Consider the following 25,143-nt stretch of genomic DNA (forward strand, 5'->3'; position numbering starts at 1 on the left):
GGAGAAGCTAAGATTATAAGCACAGAGCACCCTCTAGATTTAATAGTAAACTATGACAGTGATCCTGGCATGTGAAGATCTCAAAGGAACTTGTTCTTGTTTTGCTACCTCTCATCATGCACATCCTAGTGGTGAACATGCTTGCTCCTGAATTAGCTGGAAAAAGTCAGGTTAAAACAGCAGCAGGGACCCAAGGAACAGAATTTCCTACATATGAACATACTTTACAGAGAGAATTGAAAAACAAAGTCAAGTTTGCCACATAGTTTATAATCTGGTTTAATAAGAGGTAGGTCTAACATGTAAAATTCACAGCAACAACCACAGCTCATTTTCCACTTCCTTGTGATTTAGGGCTTAGTGGGTCCATGGATCAGTGGGAACGTTGCCTTGTAACAAAGTCTGTGTCCTCTTTGCCCAGTCTTGATCCTTCCTCCTCGCTGACTCCAATAGCCGTGGCTGTCTGCTGAGCTCTTTTTAAATCCCAAAGCACTTAGCACTAACAACACTGTAAGTCACCAAACGTGGGTTTCATCACACCTGAAAATGAAGCCTCACTAAGTGCCCATCATGAACAGCGAGCTTTCGAGTGCAATGCATCCTTCGTAGAGTTCACAACACCAGTGTAAGTTTGTGACCCTTTGCTCCCTGTAAATAAAACCCATACAGTCTCACCAAAGATGATTTTTTTTTTTTTAATGGCAGTTTCCTGTCCAAAGGCAAACTGTGAAACACATCAGAGATGAAAGATCCTCCCTGAGAAATGTCAGACTGGAGCCAGCAAGCAGCTGTTTATGGTATCGTTAGTGTGCTTTTCAAAAAGCGTTTCTTTTTCCTCTTCCCTGAGACAATCTTTTCATTCCCAGATTCATAACTCATAATGCATTTCCTTCTGCAGAAGAACCCAACGGGCTCATTCCAAGGTAAGAGAAGGCTCACCTACCGATTTTAATGATGAAGAACATATGGTGGCAAACACATGGTGAAGTTCACAAGTAAGAAACTCTAAGGTTTACTACAACTGACTCGGCTGCATCACCATTTTTGTTATTAATACAGATATTTTCTGGTGGTGAGGCTGGTCTCTGAAAGGCCCTGGACATAAAAAACTCAACTTGTTGAGCTTAATTCTCCTTTTCTGGCTTTTGATTCTCTAAAAACAATGCCTTACAGTGACTCCAAATTGGGCACAGGTTCACCTGCCCTGAAAGCTCTGATTCTGGGGTCCTGGGAGGACAGCAGGACAAAAGCTGCAGTAATAAGTAGACAAATTAAAAAAACAAAACACCATGCCCCATCCCTTATCCCCATTTCCTCTCCATTAGACCTCAAGACACACACACAAACTCATTTTCAAACTAGAAACAGCATTTTTATAAGAAAAAACAAGACATTCATAATCCGAGTATGTAAAATAGTATAAAATTTACAAAAACCACACCACCTTACAGCGTTGTAACTTCTGCTTATTTCTAATACAACTGGCTCCTGACACTCCAAGCTTTTCTTAGACCTCTAATAACTATTTGTTAAAGAAGACAAAGATGCCACGAAAGGTCTTTACAGAGCTAGTACCTGGCAATAATTCTTCATAATCCTTTATTTTCACAAATGTCTGAGGCTGAATGGACATTGATTTGCTGCCCGTTAACCTGGTTTTCTTTTAATCTATTGTGATTTCCTTTCTTCACTGCTGAGGAGTATTTATAGAAGTGGTGCTGCGGGAGCTATGAAATGGGGTTGAAAAGCCAGCAAATAACACCAGATCTTAAAAGACCTTTTTTTTTTTTTAAATGAAAAAAAAAAAAAAAATTACATCCTGTATCTGAAAGTCCCTTGAATGGGTAACATTTGAAGCTATTCTTCTTATTGAGATTTTCTAAGGTGCTGATAAAACATTTTAGGGGTGATAGATGAGCCACAGGGCAAACACATCCAGTGAGATAAGACTATTTAAAGCTCTAAAAACTAATAGCCAGAGTCGTTTCACTAATAGACCTGATATTGCCTGTCTCCCGTAGGATAATTTTAGAAAGAGACAGGCAATGTTACAGGTAATCAGGAAATCCTATCAGGATATCTCCCCATATTCCTCACTGTCATGCAGAAATGTATAATTCATTTTCCTCACACTTTCAGACAGCAAGTAAAGCCAGAAAAAATACCATTTTCCTTCCCCATGCCAGCTTTCTGTTTTACCTTAGGCATTTAAAAAAACCAACAAAAAACCAAAAGGCTTTTAATGGGGCTTAACCTAAAAAGCAAATCAGGATGAGAAGAACTTGTGGAAGACCTCATCACAAGAGAGCTGACAGAGATACTCTTACAAACCATGACTTTGCAGAAGTAACATCAGATCACAGGCAGGAACAGGAGGTGAGTCCCACTGATTTCACATACAGGAGCAGAACCAGAAGCCAGGAGCAGTTCATGCAGCAAGCAGCACAGTGATAGCAACAGTGTTAGTACAGATGCTTCTGCAGATGACCCAGGCTCACACATTCACCCAAAACCTTCATTTTCTGGTTGCCATACGGACTTTTCACTTTGTTCATTCACCACTGTGTGTTTTCCATGTTGGTTTAGAGAGATAATTGTAGATGATGGATTCCAACAGATATCTCCTTTCATTTAATTGAAATTACATTCTTCTGACCAAGAACAGTATTTGCCAGAAAACCAATAAACAAGAACCTGACAGGAGAAGAGTTCTTTAGCAAGCAAAGAAAGAAAAAAGTAAACAGTGCATGGAAATAGATATCACAACCTAGAAAAAGGAAGAAAGAGGTTAGCTTATTTGTTGCAGCAACTGTCACTGTGTAGTGACTAAAGCACATAAAACATTGCCTTTAATCCAACGTAAGCAAGTTAAAATAGCGTATTCCCAGTCTATACAATCGATTTCTTTCCCAGAAGTCACTGACATAGACAAGAAAGATCTGTCAGAGCCTTCACTTGTGTAAAACCGCAGGTTGATTCTGCAAACCGTTTGCTAAATAAATTCTCATTACTGCAGGAGATCACAGCCTTAATTAGCATGAGTTAAATCAGGACCATTTCTTGAACTAGTCATGTTTGTGCTGGATACACTCATACAATCTACAGACTCCTAGTGCACTTAAGTTGCACTTAAGTTAATTTAACAGAGTACATTGACACAGCACAGTAAGAATTAGATTTTTTTTCTCCTTCTAAACAGTGCCAACACAAAGCCAGGTCCTTCCCACTTTGAGATCCCTCACCATCCCTGGACTAGATCTCAAACCTGATCATTCTGCATTTTTCAACTGAGTCGGCATAGCAACTGTGCAACACGAGCCAAATTTTCTGATTTTTCAACATAAAGCAAGTTCACCGTTGGGGGTAGCAGATGAGTACCACCAAGACTAGATTTGGCCTACATTGTAAAAACACATTTTAGTTGAAAACCATGCTTAGCTGTGCCTTATTTCACTTTTAAGTTCATGTTTCGTAGCTCACTGAAAACCAAACAGATCATGTTCCTCTTTCCAAGGACATCTGAATACAGCTGCATACAAAGTCAAAATGCCATTAACACTAGCATGTTTTCATCACAACAGAACGACCTTTATTCTTAGGTGGGATCCAAGTATTTCAACAATGTTCACTGACAAAGGCAATGAATGTGTGAGCATGACCTACTCGACATTTCTGGGGGATGAGAAAGGCATGAGACATCAAGAAGAAATACAATAAAATATATGTGCACACATCCACACCTCTCTCTCTCCCAATATGTAGACACGCACTTCTTATCCTTAAATTTCCATGTGGTATCTTGCATACTTGCATCACTCACTTAGCAAAGAATAATACTACTCCTTATCTTAGCTGAGAGATCCAGTACTTGGTACCTCTGGACATCAAACAACATTATTTTGTAGGTGGCATCAAGACGTTCACACCAGCAAAACACTTCAGCCTACCCTACACATTGCCCCAACCAGTAGAAAGGTCCCACTGAAATAGATGGTGGTATCATTAATAGGTTTTAATGAATCAAGGCTTTGCTCTCAATTCTGTGCGTATTACTGGAAAGTTTGGGGGCTTTTTTACTTTCGAAATCATCATGTTTAAATGCACACTTTTAATTTTAAATCTTACTTGAAGAGGAAAATGTGAGCGAAGTTAATTACAGCTGTTCACGTGTCACAGAGGTACTCCAGCTTTGGTAGTGCTGCACAGCATGGGCTCTCTCAGGAACGTGTGATTTCACAGGAGGTGACTAAAATACCTACTGGTTTGGGATGCTCATCCTAAACCACCCAAAAGGGGAGGCCAAAACCACGGAGGCAGCAATTAAAAGCAGCAAGTAAAGTATTTGCAAGATAAGCAACACTTATGAGTGTTTAAGATCAGGTATTCCCCAAACTGAAGCACTTTTTTTCCTTCTTTCCCAGATATTTCCACTGTCAAAAATATTGGCCACGACAGATACCCACACTGGAAAATGCTATGAAACAAACTTACTGAAATGACACCTTTTTAAAACGTTTTTATTCATAACAGTATTACATGGTGTGTTACAGAAATTAATGGAAAATTTCTAAAAATTTGTTGGGTTTTTTTTTTGTTGTTGCTGAATGCATTATACAGAAAATTAAAAATAATGTGTCCGTATATGTTAACAAATGGTCATTATCTGAGGTAAAGTTAAAGTAGGTTTAGAAATGTACTGCAACAGTCATTTTAATTTTCTCATCTTTATTAAAAAAATATGTGTCAGAATGCAGAAATAAAAATGAATGAAAACCACGGAGTAAACATTTTTGCAAAGAAGGTGCCCAGTACATTATTAGATGAAAGGTTTCATCAGACACTTGGATGACTACGATCTATCAAAATATCTTTTCATGACACACAAAGATCAAGAATCTACGGGGGGATGACAACAGGATGGCTGGTGGGGTTCCCTGGTTTTTAAATTTAAAGTGACAAATTTAGTGATAGTGAAGCGATGAGGGATTAAACAATTGCACAAGCTGGATATTTGAGTTATCTACAATACTGGTCCAGTGTGAGGCCTTCCAGTCCTCTCGACTCAGCATCTCAACCATGACAAGGATGATCTAATCGTATGACAAGACAATTCAGAATTAGTTTTTACTTATGGGCATTGGCAAAGGTAAGACAAAGGTTCACGGCGATGGTCCAGCTGTCTCTCACGAGACATTAAAATCCCAGCCTCATTCCCTCGGCACCTATTCGTTGCAAGGACTACATAAACCATCTGCTTCCTACCAATCTGATGTCAATGGATCCTCTGAGACATAAATTTCTTCTTTTTCTTTCAACGTTTTACCCCATAAATGGAAATGATACTAAACCCCAAATGTCTATGATGAACCAAATTGTCTTTGTGGTTCTGTATGTAGGACAAAACCCAAAAGAGCCACTGAGGAAGAAAGTAGCACCACTGTGCAAATTAGGAAAATATTCTTAAAGAAATGTCCTTCAGAAATGCTTTTACCTCTGCTTTTAATCCTGAAACAATCAATCCACCCAGTTTTAATTCATCTTCTCCAGTTAGAAAACTTGATCTTTCATTTGATGGGAAAACAAGATTCGCTACAAAGCTGTTTGCACATGACTAAGGAATAAGCATCAAATGACCGTGAGTGGGGATAACAGTTCTCTTCTCTGCAGGTTCATTAGGTCTATTCACAGCTAATTTTTCATTCACATACATTCTGTACTGCACATTTCTCTAATTTCTCTAATTCAAAATAAAGGACTGGAATCATGGTGTGAGATTTGGTTGTACATATCAACGATTGCCACCCCAGTTATTCTGTCTTCTAAACCATTTTTAGCTTATAAGAGAGATGAAAGAAAGTAAAATACTTATAACTCCAGGCCCATTTTAATCATGACAAAAATGTAAATCCTAATGTGTCAATTTAAAAACAAAATCTGCACAATAACCCTAAAAACTGATTAATCATTTGATTTCTTTAACCTTTTCTCCTTTTTCTATTTTTTTTCTTTTTTTCTTCTTTTTTTTTTTCTTTTTAGTGTTAAACCACTAAATTCAATATACTGTAACTGCATAGGAACATCAGGAAAACACATTTGACCTGTATAACAATTCTCTGTAGGGCAAAAATATATAGATTCTTTATGAAAATCATGTGCTAAACATATGAACCCAAACACTGCACTTTTGCTTCATAAATGTAAAAAAAGGAAGTTTTAAATTCTTTTGTTCTGTGTGTAAACAGTTTGATAACTTCTACGCAGAGGTTCAAAGGAATGTCAATGAAATGTGATTTCTTGTAAGTGGAGTATGTCCGTGTGATGACACTAGATCATAAAATCATGTGTTCCCATTAATTTCACTAGTCGCTGACAAGCTGACTGCTTTTGGCAAATGCACTTGAGCTTCAGCCCATTACCGTAAGCACGTGGAAAAAAAGGTATGTGACGTGAGAACCACAAACTGGGTTTGCCACACCTCCCAAGCACTGCAACTTGCTACCTTCTCTACTGTGTAATGGCATTAGTAAAAGAATTTTCGTAACATTTATATTTACAAAAAAACTGGTAATTTTCATTCGAACTCCTTAAAGCCATTTCCCCTTAAACATTTAAAGAGTTTAACAGTAAGATTTTTTTTCAAGTTATAAAATAAAAATCCCATTTGATTTTTCTGATGTACAAAAAGTGATAAAGATGAACAATTTGATCACAGAATCAGTTTCTTATACCAAAATCCATGCCATCCTTGTCCCATTTGTAAAGTCCGCTTCATCCAAATTCCTAAACCAGAATCATACCAGTATTATTTGGCAAATGTTTTTTTGTTTTTTTTTTTCATCAAAAATGGCACACAGAGAAGAAAAACACTTGTCTGCATAGCGTTACAGCAGCAAGATATCGAAGAAATAAAAATATTCCTTTTCTGCACTTTGTTTAGAGTTTCCTAGGAAATACTGACTCTTTCGTCTTTCCTCAGTGGGACTCGATGTCCTTTCTCTACCCACAACATGAGTATTTCAACAGAAAGCAGCATTTCTTCCTCATGATGCGCTAGAACTTAAAGGTCCTTTTGGCAACGTTTTCAGTCAGGATGGATAAACAACTGAGTTTTTATTCTGTGGTTTCAAGTTAGGAATCATTTCCGCAGGAGGCATTTTGCTGTTAGATCTGTCACTCATACAAAACTACAGAATAAGAAATAATAATAATAAAAAAAAATGACACTGTCGGTATTTTTTGTTGTTCTTGTTTAAATATGTCTACACAGGGGGAAAAAAAAAAAAGTCAGGATCAGCTTGATGTAAATGATGATGAAAAACATGTCACCGTGACATAAAAAGTGCCGACTTGTGCCCAAAAGGCTGTTGAATAATAATGCCACTGCTACATACAGACTCTGCTTGTTGCTGAAAAGAAAAAAGAATGTCTAATACTCAATAAACTTCAGATGCTCATTATTTATATGTGGCATACAGAAGAAAATTAATGTTTAAAAGAAGACAGAGAAGTAAGATTTCCTAGTCTGGATACCCATGAGTTGTGGGGACGGGGCTGGACTCGTGGTATGATAAGCAGGGAGAGTTTTTATTTTGTGCTGCCACAGGAATCTGCCATTGGTTGCCAAGAAAAATGTCAGGAACACTCGTAGAGCCAGTCCAGGAGGGGAATCATTGCTCCTTGTCAGACAAAATCAATCAGAAAAAAGCATGAGAGCCAAAGGCCTGCCAGGTTGTTGGGTTTCATTTGAGTCTTGGAGCACCACAAGCCTGTAACAATGCTATTTCTTAGGTCTGTTGATCTGGGCGTAGAGAGGTTCTGCTTCCTGGGGATAATGAAAATAAAATAAGCGGAGATGTCTCCAGACAGTTTTTAGAACATTTTTAGAACATCTGTTTGAGAACAGCAATACCTCGTGAGTCAAACCCAAAGGAAGTGTTTGTTTTCTGTGCTGCCTTGAGTGATCGCGGCACCTTGGCTGAATTGTGAAGAAAACGTGACATTATTTCAGAAAATGAATGCTTACTATCAATTTCCTCTTCCAGTATTGGCCACACACCGATCCTCAGGAGGTATTGCTGGGCACAGACGTATGACAAAATGAAATGATATTTATATGACTAGATGTTCTGAAGTTTACAGGCCAGAAATGTAACTGGTGTAAAACTCTGTTACTGGTACCAGGCTGAGACCCGCCCCCAGCAGCACAAAAGCAGAACGTAGCTGTGGGTTTTACACAACTCATGGAGAAAAATAGTTGCAAACAGAACCCACCACTGAAAGCTGAGCTAATGAAGCTGTGATGGGATGTAAAATAACAGTCTGAGTTGCCTGTGAAGAATGAGGAAAGCTCTGTGCAGTTTGATTAGGAATCTGTATAACCATTAGTACAATCATTACAGCTGGGAGGAAAGCGCGTCGATTTAACAGATACTTTCTTGGGAATTTCCAGGATGTTGGGGGGAAAAAAAGCTGCTGTGTTCTTCAGTGTTGCTTCATAGCTGACACCCTGTGTTTTCTTAATACTATGTTCATCTTGGCTGCAGTGGGAAGCAAAAGCATGCATGGACCCTGGAAACCAACCTACTTCATTTCCAGAAACTAATTTATTAAACTAAGAATGACATCTAAAAAAAGAACAAGACAGGCAGAAAGGCTAATTAATGCCATACTGCATTAACTCTCCATAGCTTGATAAATATTCAAATACCATGCCATGACGCTGAATTTAACCAAGTTAGAGTCAACTCATGTTAGAGCAGCATCAGCAGAAGCTGACTTTGAGCACAAAAAAACCCAACAACTCTGAAGGCTGGCAAATTACTGGGCACTGCAGAGCACAGAAATGTCTGGCAGGGGATGGCACAGGATTTTAATCACTGCTTATAAAAATGATGCTGCTGATGAGAAAAACAGCCCAAAGTTGGATCCATTGGGCTATATTTACTCCATGCTCAGGGTGCCTGGCCAGTGCTCAAGACTGTGGCCCCTTCCCAGTGCAATGTCCTACCTCACTGGGCATTTCATGATGAATGAGGAGCTATTTTATTTGTATATATAACACAAAAAATTGAAAATATGACCTGTTTCCTCCATGCCAAGAAAAGTTGTCTCTTATTCCTTGAAATGATGACATTTCTGGAGTTTGCAGACTCTGCTTCCCCATCTTCTACCTAAATGAAGCCCTGAGTACACTATGAGCATTAAGAGAGGATGAGAGAAATCCTTTGGAATGACTAAACAAAGGCTGCCAAAATTATCCCAGTAAGAAGCAAATTTATTTTGTGACCTTGAAAAACTGAAGGTAATCAGAAGAGATGACTGAAAGTAAATAACTGCATTTCACATACTGTGTGTTAAGTCTACCTATGCCAATTTTCATGTACTGCAGACATGAAGCTGGCAGAATGATCTATCATAGCTAGTTCAGAGAAAATCTGTACTAATTAATGTGGGAACCTGACACACACCAGGCCATTCCTCAGGCATTTGCTGAACCTGAGGTGATTGCAAAGGGAAGTGAAAAGGAAGGAGAAGAAGAAAAGAGGAGGGAGGGAGAACATCCCTTTGGAACAAAAGATGTCAGTTTTTCAAATGCCTTCAGGGAAAAAAAGAGCTTTTCAAAATGTCAAGCATGCTTGTTAGAGCTGTCCTCCAGTATCTTTAAGATATTCAGATACAATTAAGTAACAGGTGTCCTAAGGTGTCACTGAACTTGACACCCTTGAAAGAGGAGGAGGAGTTCATCATCGGTCATCAGCACGTCCAACAATGCACGAGGCAGCCTTTAGAATTAGAAATTTCTTTTATTCGTACCCAACATTTATCTGAACGTACACTTCATGTGGCAAAGGCACGCATTTCTCACTGATTTGGATCATTTTTCTGCCAGTAGACCAGAGCATTTTGAATGAAAAGTGTGTTCTTATGTCTTCTGTTTAGTTGATTTCCCCCTTCAGATGCCTAAATGAGAAATTAATTGCAGTAATTGCGTGCAATCTTCTCAAAGTTTTTTGTCAATGACTAAGATTTGTTTTCTAATATTATTTGGAGATAATTCAAGCCCAACACTGCAAATGGTATCTGTAAAGCACTAATTCAAGCAGTGCATCTTGCCTGTAGCCCAACACTGCAAATGGTATCTGTAAAGCATTGATAATGATACTCAAGAGAGCAAAAGAGAGCAGAAAGGGACAGAAAAGAGGCAAAAGCAGAGTCAAGTGCTCTTGACTTCATGGATAGCTTCTCTCCCAATGTCAAGCAGCGGGGCTTTCACAAGCATTATTTTGGAGGGTCTTGGAAGCAGAAATAAATCCCCTTTTTTACATACTCCATGCAAAAGTCACAGGGAATGTCATTAAAAGGCAGGTGAGCCTAACTCTTCTCACAGCATTGGAATAATCTCACCAATGTTTTCCGCTTTCTACTTCTACCACTGCATAAGGAACAGATCTGGAGGGAAGGAAACTGAAGAATGGGTCTTTGTCAGAGAAAAGAAAAAAAAGAGTGGAACAAATAAAACAGCACACAAAGCTTCCAATTCACATAAACACCTTGAATCTTAAAGTGTTTTCCTTTCTATAGGATTGGCCCAGAAGCACTTCTGATGTGCTTTAATCAACCCACTGGGAGAAACCAAGATGACAACTGGCAGCACCTTTTTTTGCTGCTAAATCCTACTTGAAGGTTTCTGTCAGCTTTGGGGATATGCAATTTCTGGCAGATGTTTGAAAAGTAAATGTTTTCCTTTATGTTTGGAAGCTGCTATCAAAGTAGTGTTTAGCTCTCTTCTCACATTCTAATGGGGTTGAATTAGGCTGTTCTTTACGTTGAACAGTAGCCTTTAAATAACAAGCTATTGCAGGGAGAGAATAGGAATTCACAGGTCAGCTGACAAAAGTGACCAAAATGACAGGTTGCAGTAAGGGACCAGAAATGTCTAAATAGACATGCTTTAAGTCAGACATCTAAATATTCAGGAAGCTCCAAGTATGTTGTGTAAATGTTGAGTTATGAAGTCTCTCGGAATGGATTGCAAAAACTGCCAAAGAGAAAATTTTCCCTATGTATGGTACATTTACATATTCCAGAGATACTTCATGCTTAAAATCAGTTTATGCTTCCCATTTCAAGCAACATTTTGCATAATAAACAAAACTGTAGCAAACAGCAAGTATTTCTGGTGTAGTACACTACGGTATGAGGAAACAAGGTTGCTAATAGTTTTGAATAATATTATGTAAATACTAGAAGTAAATTTGCATCCAATTTAAAGGCATTAACATCTGTTCCCCAGAAGAACTAATCATTGGAGAACATCTCTTGAAAGATTCAGCGTCTCCTTGGCCTTGTGTAGGTGAGCTCACTCACAAAACATTAACACGGGACTTGGTTAGGAAGAACCTGTTTGTACATTGGCAATCCTTTCATCACGGCGAGGCACCCCACTATGTGCAAAGCTTCAGGCAAGATGTACTGAATTGCAGAGGTGAGGCCCCCATAGATTTCTTTGCCCTTTACAATAGATTCTCAGCACCGGTTTTACTCCTGGTTGAGACTGATCAGAAAGGGCAGGCTCAAATGACAGTTTCATGAAATAAGTGTGCTGGGGTGCCAGCCAAAATGAGAATCTTGTGCTGGGAATGCAAGCGAAGGGAACGGGAGGGTAATGCATCTTCTCTACTTACTGCATGCTGATTCAATAAAACAGAATACAGTAAACTTGGCAAGCGGGATTCAAATTAAGTATCTTTGGTGATAAGACAGGTAATTCCTATTGGCCCATTAAGCCTCAATAGCCAGTGGCTTATCTTTGGTTATTTATATTACCGTTGGCCTCTATTAGCAGCATATTTGGGTAACAGAGCCCTGGAACAGGCTGCCCAGGGAGGCTGTGGAGTCTCCTTCTCTGGAGACATTCAAAACCTGCCTGGATGCCTTCCTGTGTGATCTCATTTAGGTTCCTGCTCCAGCAGGGGGATTGGACTGGATGATCTTTCGAGGTCCCTTCCAATCCCTGACATTCTGTGATTCTGTGATAAATATAGTAACTTTATAGTTCGAGATTATGACTGGAGAGTGCCTCTATTCTTGCTGTGAACCTACCTAGGAATATTTCCTAGTCTCAAATAGCCATTTTAATTATTAACACTTTAAAAGTTTCTGTTATTTTAGTACCAAGATGGATGCTATACATCCATAAAATTAAAAAGCAATGAGAACTACTCAGAAAGATGAGCGCTGCTCCATCTTGGTCCCAGTATAATAATGAATTGCAGCCAAGAAACACGCCTATTATTTCTGGACCCTTTTCCTAACAACACAGTAGCCATGCAATTATACTTTCTGTCTACGTATCTGTCAATTCTCCTTCATAACTTTTGAACTCAGTGGTCAATTTGAAGCAAATTGTTCAGAAGTCTCAAAGATAGTAAATTATCACAAGTGCCTTTTTAAAATCAGTTGTTGTGCAGAAGACAGGGAACTTTTAAAAGACCTCATTAGAGAGAAAGCTGGGAGAGTTCGTCCCCTAATTGAATTGCTGGATTGCCAATCAGCAGGTACACAGCTCTAGACAATCTACACAGTATGTTGCCTCTTGTTTAAAGGAAGAAGTTGGAGAAATGGAAGGGTGCCTGGCTACTTCAAGTGGGCTTGCAGACATTGGAAGAGATGAGAAACCTGTGTATGAGCCGATCACATTGAAATGGATAGCTTAAAGGGGACTGTAGCAGTGGAGATGAAAGCAAATCTGTAGGATGCTTCTATTCACAGAGCAGCCTGAATTTCTCTGTTCTCGTCCCTTCAGATTCCCTGGGAAATATGATGATGAACAAACGAGCATGAGGCCTGAAATGACAATTCTAGGATTTCTCTGGAATGAAGCAGTACTTCCTAAACTGTGATACCTTTCCAAACACACAACGCTACTTCTTCCCTCTCTGGTTCACAGCCCTGCTCGGTGCTGTGTCTTTAGTTTGAGAATGATAGCTCTAGAGCCTACAGTAAGAACAGGTCACCGATAATCATAACAAATTTCTCTATTCACTTCCTGTTTAGCTGGATGAATGACAGTAACAGATCCTGCAAATATAGCCTTTGATAATTTGAGCCCATTCAGAGTCCTAGTGTAACAGAAAAGGGGCAGAAGGAAGAGGAAGATGCAAAATCAGCTTAATATGCACACCTGATGCTCACTAAGGTCCCAGATAAGCCAATGTTTTGTCCATAAGTTGCTATTGTCTTTCAACATCCTAGTAAATCCCAAATAAAGAGTTATAGTAGTCCATCCTGGAGCTGACTAAGATTATTAGGAACATTTGTCACTAAGAATAGCACTTGCTCAAAGATGGATGGTGGCAGTGGGCCACTGAAGTACCACCAAAAGCTGATAGACAAATATTCTAAAGAACTGTTGCTCTCCTGACAGTGCTGATAGCATCATGAAGGGTGTGACATATTTTGAGGGCTTATAATTGTTTGAGGAAGATAGGCTCTAGCCACAAATGTTTTGAAGGTTTCCTGAGAATCTCCCGTGAACCATTGCCAGTGCAAGTCTTGAACTGGGCAGCCTATCAATAGAGCTGCATTGTTCCAGCACTTAAAATGAATTGTATTGCAATAATTGTGATTCCAAATATTCCCTTATTTTCTTTCAGAAGTTTCACCCTGTTGCTAATCTGCCTTCAAGAATTGGTTCCTGTGGTCCATATGGAGTAAGACCATGATATCTGATCAGGCTGAATTTATTCCTTCCACAATCAGGATGTTCTGTTAGGAGATGCTGGCCAACATAACCACAGGTATCTGAAGAAGCCTGACATCAGAGAGTCAAAGTTTGCTTCTCTCCTTCCCTTTTCTCATCATGCTTGAAGGCTCCACTTTCTATAGCCTTTGCTAATATTTCAATTGTATAGCTTCAGGGCTTCCTAGTGTCATGGCATGAGTGTCACCCATTGCTGAGGCTGAGTCAGGGGCTGAGGCTGAAATACTCCCAAGAACAGAAATATCCACATGGTCAGGGTCTGCACCTAACTCCCTATAATTCAGGTGAATTGGTAAAAAGAGGATGACCAGGGGAAAACTCCTCTGTTCAAACTTCTTGCTTTAATCCAAAATGTCAATAATAATAATAAATGATTAACAGCTTTGATTAAATGATTAATCGCAGCTAAACCCAGTTCTTTCTCTCTCTGTCTTTTCACCACAGTTATCCACACACAGTCTTTAAAGACAGCAGTAGGGATTAAACATAAATCAGCTGAAGATGGCAGTCTTATTACTCAGTGTTCTCTTCACCCCTTTTGGAAAATCCCTATCCATCCTCAACACTGTCAATGAACAAAGGGAAAACAACCAAATACAAATCTTGCTATGAACAGCTCTGCAAATAGTTGATTTTATTTCACCTGTGAAAGTTAGGCCTTTCTGCTTATATCCAACAATAAAGGGACAAAACCATAACATATGCATAAAATCTTACATTTACCTACTAAGAAGCCATAGTTATCTGTAGAAGAGTGATTTATAAGAACAGCTATCAGTAGGATGAGGATTTGAGAGCTTAAGTTGAAGATTGCAAAAGGAAGAGAAACAGAGAAATGAAAATAGTAACTAAAAGATGCTGAATTATTTCTACACGAGAATATGGAGTATCAGAAGGAATCAAGAAACCAAATTGCTAAGGTACCTTGAAAGATCAGGATACGAAATACTAGGTAGGTGAACACATTCTGAACACATCAAGAGTAGGTAAGCAAAGGTATTATATGGGCACAGCTGACTTCAGAGAGATGCTGGGAGCAGATATAGTTGACACTTCTGAACACAATACTATGTCACGCTCCTGAGAGGTCCATTCATCTGAGTTGTATACTGTGCTGTTCTTGGTGTGGAGAACCATGTTCCAAAGAGCAAAGTAATCTCCCATCTAACACACAAAAGTGCCTTTTATGCAGACTGTGATTCTTTTGTACTACATGTTTCTCCCCATTAAGTTCCTCTCCAAAAGCAGAGCTCAATACACAACACAGTAGTAAGTCCTGAATTGATAATTTTCCATGGAGATTAGACTTTCCGTTGCTCTGATGATACCAGGCTTCAGAATTAGATGGGCTGGTTGTAGCAAGTGGATTTCCTACGGACTGCGCAGAGGCACAATGCTATTAGTGTAACTTCACTGGGTAGAGGCTTTCTTTTTGTTCAGCTTCCTGTTCCTGCCTACAGCTTTTAGGAATTACTATAATACGATAATCAGTAACATTATTTCCCAGACTATATTTCTGAGAATTATATATATTTTATTCAAGACTCTACAAGGATTAGCAAAAAAATATAGAAAAAACATATGGAATCATTGGAAATACACTGTTCTTGTAGCTCCCAGAGACCCTTGAGAGGTAAAAGACTGTATTTTGCTAAGTATTATGTAAAAGCAGAACAAAAGGAGTCCCTCACTTGACTGCCTTACACAGTAATATGCGTTAACAGACTTAAACTACTGGTTCAAGTTATCTCCAGAACTCCTGGTAGGTAAATGTGTGTGATGCCAGCTTACAAATGATGCTAACTATCTTTGTGACAGTCAGAAAATTAGAAAGAGATTTTATCATTATTCTCCCTGGGATGAATTTCAGAATTACTCTGACTAGGATAAATAGTAATAAACAAATGTACATGGGTTTGCAGAGTGTGGGACTCGGATAAAGGTCAAATCTTCTTTCTTGATCTAGGAAAGAACTCTTGAAATGGTCTGAAGCTGGGATAGCTGGCTATGGCAGTACTGGCTGAGGTCAGGCAAAGGCAAAGCCAAATTACTGTGTGGCACCATCAATTTACATACAGAAGCAGATCTTGCTGGATACAACAACCAACAGATGCTCTTGCTAGAGCAGCTCCTCCCAGCTTGACTCTATCCTTACACTGTCCTTTTTAGACTCAATGAGACACAAAACTTAATGTTACTTTTGCTTTAGCCCCCAAGAGCTGAGTATTATTTTGGTAAAGCTAAAGAAGGGGAAGATGCCTTCTCACAGCACCATGTATTATTAAGAGATAATCCTATTACTCACAAGTGGATCAAAACTAAGTTATCGTAAGATTTTTTTTCAACTATATTTAATGTACAAAGTAAACTGACTCCTAATGAAGCAATTAATTTTGAGTTGAAATCAAATTATTTTGGCTCACGGTGGATAAGTCACTGGTAAATACAGTGCAATTTTTGTACAGAAATAAAAAGGGTTCTACCATTGTTATGGACTTGTTCCAGGAGCTCTGTGCTGAAGCGCAGAAGCTGTATCAGATCGTGTATTTGGGCAATACAAAACATGAGTGGCAAACAGGGAGAAGATAATGAAACATATCCTTCAAATAGTAACACCAGAGCGTATTGGGATGGAATAACAATGCTCAGCACTCATAAAACTTTGTAGCTTTACTGCCTTTTTGGTAAAACATATATACTCTATTGAAACAAATCACAGCGCACTGACTGGCAGCCACATTTCCTAACGTGTTCTGTAACACAAAAGACGAAAAGATCATCTTTTCCGTCTGTCTGGATTTAAATGACTTATGTTTGATGAATAATTTTTAAAACATCAGTATGCCAATGGTAGTATGAATTACCATAATTTTCAGATGTTTTTAATTTGCAGTTGGAGATAAAAATACACAAACCCATTTCAATATTTTTTACATGCAGCTAATATATGTGCTTCTTCTACTGATTATCACATTGATTTAGGGTAGAGGTGTTCATGTATCATTACATAATTTTATTTAATGTTTGTTATGCCTATGGGTAAGATGTCTTATTGCATTTAATATGTTACATCTGACTAAAGGCCAGAGTGGATTTCAGAACAAAAAGATGTTCTGCCTAATACATTGCTAGGAATGGCTCAGTTTCCCTATTTCCCCTCAGAATGTGAACACAAAAATAAGTCTACATTTCTTTAAAGCATGCAGAAACCTGAAACACACACATTTGCATAAGTTGCAACACTTAGTGAATGGCAAAAGCCATGCAAACCACTGAGCATGAGGAATACACTGTGGATAATGGAGAGGAAAAACAGAAGAGATGAAAAGGAAAAACAAACCATGCATCCATGAAAGCAATGGCAGGCACTGGTGGAAGATTAAGTGAGCACCTCAAGGTGTAGAGAAAAAAAGGACAGATACCTACCCCAACCTGCGCTATCTAGCTACCGACCTGTGGACTTATAGTATCACCAGTTGGCTCACCAAATGGATCACTGTTGGATGAGGCCTGAGACCCATCAGGCTAGAATACAAGAACATAACACCTTTTTTTCTCAACAATAAGAAAGTGAAAAGTCAACATGAGGTTATTTTCATGCTGTGGGCATAACAAGTACATCCTATCTCATGAAAACCAGAAAGTGAGACCTCACTGCTGATATGTTCTCAAAATGGTTTCCTGTAGGAAAGGCCCTCACCAATACCTGCTGGAGCCCATGCAGGAGCTGCCACAGACTTCAGAAGGTACTGGATCAGATAAACCAGAACTGCAAAAGGCCCTGAAAGCCAGTGCATCTGTGTGAATCAGAAAGAGTCCAAGCTTGTGGTATTTTGTACCTTTGGGTTCTTTTTTTTGTAAGACTCCCTCTTGCCTTTGGCTCACTCAGGCTCTTACCTGCCCAAGATACCTTGTGATTTAAAGTCATTGCTCAGATAACATTTCTTGCTTTGGTCTACTGAGTCTGAGGCAAAGAAATCACATACTGAGGGCCAGAACATTGAGGAATGTAACTAGACAAGCAACTGGGACGCAAGAATGTGCAAGACAACATCAACCATCATCTTTTTAACACACAAACTCTCACATCTCTTTCTGCAGCCTCAGCATGTATGTTGTTTTACCTCAGACTCCCTTACCATCAACAAGTGAATGCTGGTATGCTAAAAAGGATATGGGATACAACTAAATAGATAATCTTACATATAAACTCTGAGTTTGGTTCCTTGTATGTAATATTAGTGCAAATCAAGATAAATATCATGCTTTTAGCTATCAAAACTGAACCATGAAGTGAATGCCGTCTGCAGCTCCCCCTTAAATACCACCCAGCCCTATTAGAATAGTTATTTCTGGCACAATCAAACAACATTTAATTAACTTCTGTCTTTTCTAGCTAAAAAGACCTAAGCAGTATTTAGAAACCTTATTGCTACTCACAGCCTCTTGCTCCTCACTTTTGCTTGGGCTTTCACACCCCTCTTCAAAGAGGTCATCTGCAGCAGGATCACTGGTATGAGATGCTGATGATTTTGATGGAGAACTCTGTCTGGGTGCAGGGGTTGGAGCTAAACAAAGATTAAGGTAACAGCGACAGAATATATATCTGTGAATTTGTTCAAAAAGACACAGCAGCACTAAATTTGCTCATTCTTTAGAGCCCTCAACTTCTATTAACTCTGAAAATTATTTTCTGACGAGGAGCTGTAAAAGGTAAATTTGAACACAGAAGTCATTATCAATTCCACATATTTGATTTCATTCAGTCGTTTCCAAATTAAGTCTGGCTGCATCTGGCATATGTCTTTAGGAACCAGGGAGACGCCACTACATTACATTAAGAATGCATGAGTCGTCTGCCCTGTGGCAGGTAAGTGAAACAGAAGGTCTCCAGCTGGCCCCTGGTAAATCTCTGTCTCATGAATTCCTCTTTTCAGCAATCTGCAAAATCCCCCATCTCCATGCTAGGAACATGATAAGCTTATTTTACAGCTCTTCAATGCATTTCCTCACATGTCCAACACATGCAGCTATTAAAATAAATACCCATCCCATAATTTCTCCAAAGTATGGCTTGAATGGGACATAAGTGAAACCATTCATAAAGGCGACTGTCATGGGCACTTTCCAACCAGCTTGCATGACCCTAGCACAGAACATATATTCTGTCTTCATAGAAATTAAATTTCAGACTGCAGCTACCAGGGCTGTTAATTTCAGCGGTCTCTGAAATTCTTCTCTGATACTTTTCTTTATGGCTGGAACACATTTAATAACCTAGAACATGCACGAAGGTTCTCAGTCCATATCTGTGCTGTAATTAATTTACTGCATGAAAAAAAAGAAAGAAATGTTTTGAGGAGCAGTCACGTCTGAGGAAAGGTATGGCTGAAAGCATAGGAATACTCACGTGAATTTGTAGATGGTGTCGTGGAAGTCACAGGAGTCAAATTTAATTGAGATATGTCAAAGTCATCACAGTCATCTGCTTCCTGTGCCATCCCAACTTTGTTAAAATAACTTGAGAAGGCCTCTGAGGTACAACTGAGGGAAGGCTGATCTGGTTTTCTTGATGGCACTGGTGGAGGCTGAGCCATCTGGAAATCTTTAAACATTTCTTTTCCCATTTTCTGTCTGGGCCTGTCTGTCTGTGGACTTGATCTGTTGGAATCACTTGTGGGTGGAACAGTAGCTATAGGAGCAATGGTACCTTGAAACATGGCTGCTTGTAAAGGCAAAACAGTTTGTGTTGGCATGAAGGCAGTTGGTTGGAACTGACCAGCTACAGATGGCCACGGTTGCTGAGTAGGAGGAAAAATACCGGGTTGGCCCCACGCTATCGGCTGTCCTCCCTGCATCACCTGAGCAACTGGAGGCTGAGCACCCATGGCCAACTGCTGTTGAACAAGTGGTTGCTGTCCCCAGAATGAGGGCAGAACAGCTCCCATGGCAACATAACCTTCAAAGAATAAAGAGAGCGGGGGGGGGGAAAGAAAAAGATGAAGGATGTCAGCACTACTGTCAAGAGTATGCAGAAAAAGCTACAGAATGAATCAGAAACGTGCAGGTTCCATTAGTGATCCCAGAACTCCAGCACACTTTTAAGAAAACTGAAAGACATAGTTGAATTCACATCACAGAGCAAATACTTTTATACAAAACCACAAATTAGTGGATATTGCCAATAATCCTTCCCCTCATCTGAGCAAAAAACTTCTCTTCCTTAGTGAGTAGCCCCATGGGTCTGTGAAGACCTGTGTGCAAGAACCTTGTGGGCAGCTGGCCATCTGGCAGCTCCTTCCCTGCAGCTCTGTCAAAGCACAGCCAGGATCAGTTTGGTCAAACCACTTCCCAGAACCACAGCAGCTCCAAAAACATTTCCTAAAGTCACTCCCTTGCAGTACAACCCTGCTCCTCACTGCTGAGCTCTGCAGGCTCTTCTTGCTTCTCTGACTCTCCCTGTTCTCTGCCTGTCCTGTTCCTCTTGGGGCAAGGATCTCTGGGACTGAGCATGATGCACCAGCTCAGGCTGGGATGGAGATCATCTTTTCAGAGCAGTCCATATGCTGCTAAAAAATGAGCAGCCAGAAGGAAGGAAGAAGATGCCCAGGTCTCCCTCTCCTCTGTGTAGCTTTGCTACAGTTCCTCATCCTTTTCATTTTTATTCTTTGTTGGGGAGAGTGACTTGAACACCAGCAAACTCCTGCCTATGGCATAGTGACAAAACTGGTTCTAAGACACAGGGAAGCACCTTCGTGTATGTTAGATGACAGCTCAAGGGCCTTCCAGTGACAGGGAGACTTTCTTGCAAGAGAAACACTCTGTGCCATCTTCTGACACAGTTACAGTTCAAACTACTGGGACTCTGAAGAGCAAAGCAAGTGTCTCAAATTGCATCATAAAAAGTCAGAGCCCAGATGAATTCAAATTTAAAAGAAAAAACAAACTACATTTGGTTATTACCCGGTTACTTGAGAACCTCAAAAGGGTCCTGAGCTTCTGCTGCACTACGTACCTAATAACAGCAAACTGCTTCAGGTATTATATGCCAGCATAAAACATCTCTAGTTGGGGAGAAAATTACAGATTAAAACTAAAATTATGATTGCTTCCTGTCAGACCTGAACCCTCTTTTCAAGCTACCAAGAGTCTGACTGTGTAGGAATTTATATCAAGTGCTTTGTTATTTACAATGGAAAAAAAAAAATATCTGAAACTAAAGCTACTGTAAAAAATGTTAAAAATTAAACCACATAATACAATTCTGTTCCACTGATAGAAGTATTATGCTTCACAGATACTCTGTTTCATACTTAAATTAATGATTTACTGCTAATACTTTACAATATGCAACCTCTCTTTTAATACATAGCTTTAAAACTCCTGTTTCTAACCTGAGTGTTTTTCTGAGACCTCCTGTACCTTCTCCCCTTTGCTTCATTTCAAGGCTGTTTAGAAATGCTAAATCCATGGGTGGTTGCAAAATTGTAAAGGGAAAAGCCCAAAATAAAAATAAAATAGAAGCAGAACTTTGAAAGAGCAAATGAATGGTGATGAAGGAACAGTAACTCAGACACATATCTGTTTTAATAGACAGCTGTGATGAATTCTCCAGATGTGCTTTTTATCTTGCCCCCACTGTAACCTCATCCAAGCAGCGAGGGTATTCATCTGACATTATCCCCAAACACTTCACCATCAGTGTAACCTTTCTGAGATACAGTGGCTAACCTGACCATGCAACACAGCCCATCAGAGGAAGAGTTAAACAATTAGAAAGTCACTGTTGAATGACTCAAGGCACTCCTCCTCCTCCTTTTTTTCCCCTAAGTGGAGCTGAGAGTGCTGCTCTTGCACTGCTCTGAGTATCCCAGGGAGAGATCAGCAGTCAAAACCATGTGCCTTGCATGTCTATGCAGAATGCTGCACAGGCTTCTGAATTTTGAGCACTTTGAGGAACATAGAAAAGTCTAAAAGAAATAATAGAATTTGACTAAGTGGAATATCTTTAAAATGCAATTAAATTTGCCATGTCTCATTCTCTGTTTACTGGAGACAGCACAGGTTAGTCATTGCTACTGGAAAAAAAAACAAAGCTAAACAAAATGCTTTTTTCTCTCTTGCTATTGTACCTAGAAGGTATATTGTCCAGATGGCTGAACTATGGTTGAACTCCCAGTGACTTTTTGGATTTTGTTTTAAAAAACATGGGCAAATTCAAAATAATGTACTCTGTGCTTGTTAAAGACTTGTTTTGCCTTGCCCTGCAGCGCTGTCCTCAAAATCCTTCCCACTTCCACTGTATTAAATTAATGTCCCAAGAATTGAAATGCAAACCAGAGCTGAGAACTGATCATCAAATTTGAGTCAAGCTCATATTTCCCCAGATTTCTTACCTGAGGGTACGGCAGCAGTGCTGAAAGGTACAGAACCAAACATGTCTGTACTAGCAGGAATTGACTGGGATGAAGATGGGATAAAGGCATCACCTGGAGTAGCAGGAGTCTGCAAGAAGACAGGATAAAATACAATGATGACATATCAGCTGCAGCTTCTGCAGCACAAACTTTGCTGTCACATCATCCATAACTCTAAAAATACAGGTTTGGATGGAAGAAAGAAAAAAAGAATGGAAAGATGTAGAAGGGAAGAAGCAATAGAAATGAGAGTATTAGAATTTCCTGGAGACAGGAGAAAAAGAAAGAAAATGCAAGACTGTACCAGAGGAAAAAATAAAAATAAAATTTGCCTGGAATATATCACATGCAAAATATTGACATCATTTCTTTCTCCAGAACATACAGACTTGTAATTCTAGGTGTTAGGTGACAACCAGTAGAGGCAGTGACCAAGGGATTAATGTAAGAAATAGTAAAGGAAAATGAAGTATCTACAGGATTTATGGAAAAGTGAATAAATATTGCTTCAAATTAAGCAACAGGACGAGAACCATAGGTCTACACGAAAGGAGAAACCCAATCCAATTGAGCAAGCTAAGGATGAGGAGACAGGACTTTGAACATCCCAGATGTGCTCCAGAATGCCTTGGAGATCTGAGGCTCCTGACTTCACAATGCCTCAATTTTCTCAGTATATTCATACTCCCCTACAACTTCATGTAAGCTTGAAAAATTTTATAGGAAAATGATTGTGTTTTCATTTTATGATGCAGAAAAGCACGTTGAGAAAATTATCTTTCCCCTCAAAACACTTTCAGCCCTCTCTCTCTTTACTGTTTTGTCTTCCTCCCTCTATCAGCAGTTCTGGGAGATGTGCTCGGTGGAACCAGAGACATGATATATAAGGCTGCAACTAGATCTTCCTGCAGTGCAATGGAGAGACAGAGTGCAGTGAAGCATGAACCTCTGATAAACACCAGGGAAGGGGATCTGCAGCTCAGGTTGTATCTTACGTGACACCCAGCCCTCTATCAGATAAATAAAAATTGGAGACATTTTTGCACATCATCACGAAGCAGTGACTCCACATTCCATTTGCTTCACTTTTATTTTCTTGCAACATAAAAACTACTTTGAAATCCTCTCTACTGGAATGGTTGATGACCTGAATTGTAAATGCGCTCAATAAATGTACTGAAAATAGCACATAGAAAAAGGCACAGTTCAGTTTCCCTGGGTACTCACTGGGGGAGAGGTTACATCAGGAGGAGTGGACATGTCCCCAAAAAGCTCTAGTTGGGTAACAGCCTGTAAAGAGAAAAAAAAATAAATCCATTTACCTTTTGAGGAGAACAAAGTGTGAGTTAACTAGATACAGCTTGTAAAGTTAACTAGTAACAGCTTAGCAATATAAATCCCAAAAAAAGCCTTGTAGGCTTCAATGCTCAGTACCATATGGAGGAAGCACATAAGTTCAAGTTACGGCTTTCTGGTATTGCTGATGGACCCAAACAGGCAGTGGTTGACCCTATAAAATGATTCTGTGGGGAATTCTCCACCATAAAAAATGAATAAAGCATGAAAAAAACTACCCAGGATGGGACTGGATGGATTACTGCTCTGGCCTTAGCATCAGTGAGCACTAAGCATGATTTATGGCCAGCCCTTTTTCTTGCTCCTTTTCTAAACACTCATTTCAAGGTCTTAAAATACGGCAGCAGACTGTGGAAGTGACAGAAGAATACAGAAGGGAAGGGCTTTTAAAGTGCTGCCTGATTTCCCCTTGCCCATGGGACAGGTGTGACCTGGATAAGTGGACCTGAAGGAGAATGCGCAACTGGGTTACTGTAAGTTTGTAGCTCTACATTTAACTCATGCTAGAAATGTTTTCTCAGGGTGTCCTTCAGATTGACCTTAAAATAGGTCACCTACTCAGGTCTCACTCAAATGGACCAGAAGAGAAAAAGCACTTTCATAATAAGGAGCATCTTGAGTGGCTGCATAAACAAAGCTCTTTCACACGTTCTGGAGTAAAATTACTCTATTCCACCCAACTGCATTGGCAATCAGCTCAGCTGGAGTCTAGGGATGGAAAAGCACAGATCCCTTATAGCTCTGCAGGAAACCTAAAAGCCATCTACCATCCTTATAAGGGTGGCTATTCTGTAAAGCTTTGATGGGAACTCAAGAACTACTCCTTCTCCACTACCTTTCTTCTGCTTACTGGCTTTCCTTCTTCCCTGTATTGTACTCAATCACACCCACACATGTGGGAAGCCACAACTCTCATTATGAATGAGATTGTATGCAAATCTTAATACAGTTCCATTGACTCTGCTCTCCAGCTTAGGCACATAAAACTTGCAGCCACCTGTGACATATATATAGGTTTGAAATTCAGCTGAGTCTTGACCTGCAAAGGCAGCCACTCAATGCTAGCGCTTTGGACATGAACCACACTGGCTGATCAGTCTTTACAACCTACCAAAGGAGCAAGATTGCCCTAAGATTTTTGCCCACTCTCAACCTTCTATTACAAATGATGCTTTAAGAAATAAGACTATTATTCTAAATATAGTAATTTCAAAGATTTATATATTTTTGCAATCCAATCTCTACTCCCATATACAAAAGCAACGCTACAATCACTTAGACCCAGAATTTGTCTAGCAGCTTGGATGATTCTCAGCTTTATGTCTAACGACGTAACTAGGGATGAATTATTTCACATTTCCTCATATTATGTCTTATATTAAATAAATCACATTGCTTTAGTGCTGTGAGAATATATTTTCTTATTATGGGCTTATATATCCCTCTAAGTATCTGTGTAGAAATGGAAGAAGGAAGAAAATCCATGTTCTCTTCAGGGTACACTGACTCCAGTGTACATTACTGAAATACTGCTACAAGTAGCTTCTAAAAAAAAACCAAAACCCAACCCAAACCCAGAAGTCCCTTCTGCAGTGCATGCAAACACAC

General features: G+C 39.5%; 1 protein-coding gene across 4 annotated transcripts in view; it reads right to left on the minus strand.

The window, feature by feature from the left end:
- Window positions 1-7,777: 7,777 nt before the first annotated feature.
- Window positions 7,778-25,143, minus strand: part of DAB1 (DAB adaptor protein 1) — a 111,521-nt gene continuing 94,155 nt past the window's right edge. For 3 of the 4 annotated variants that reach the window (XM_010164019.2, XM_029084026.1, XM_010164018.2), the window contains 5 exons: window positions 23,407-23,469; window positions 22,159-22,267; window positions 19,173-19,721; window positions 18,203-18,330; window positions 17,204-17,287 (listed from right to left, as the gene is read on the minus strand). In XM_010164019.2, coding sequence (XP_010162321.1) covers window positions 17,204-17,287; window positions 18,203-18,330; window positions 19,173-19,721; window positions 22,159-22,267; window positions 23,407-23,469 — 933 coding nt within the window. Of the gene's footprint in view, window positions 7,823-17,203; window positions 17,288-18,202; window positions 18,331-19,172; window positions 19,722-22,158; window positions 22,268-23,406; window positions 23,470-25,143 lie in introns of those variants that run through there. The other variant, XM_029084025.1, reaches the window with a different exon arrangement.

The sequence above is a fragment of the Antrostomus carolinensis genome, unplaced genomic scaffold (assembly GCF_000700745.2).
Source record: "Antrostomus carolinensis isolate BGI_N321 unplaced genomic scaffold, ASM70074v2 scaffold12903, whole genome shotgun sequence".
Taxonomy (NCBI): Eukaryota; Metazoa; Chordata; class Aves; order Caprimulgiformes; family Caprimulgidae; genus Antrostomus; species Antrostomus carolinensis.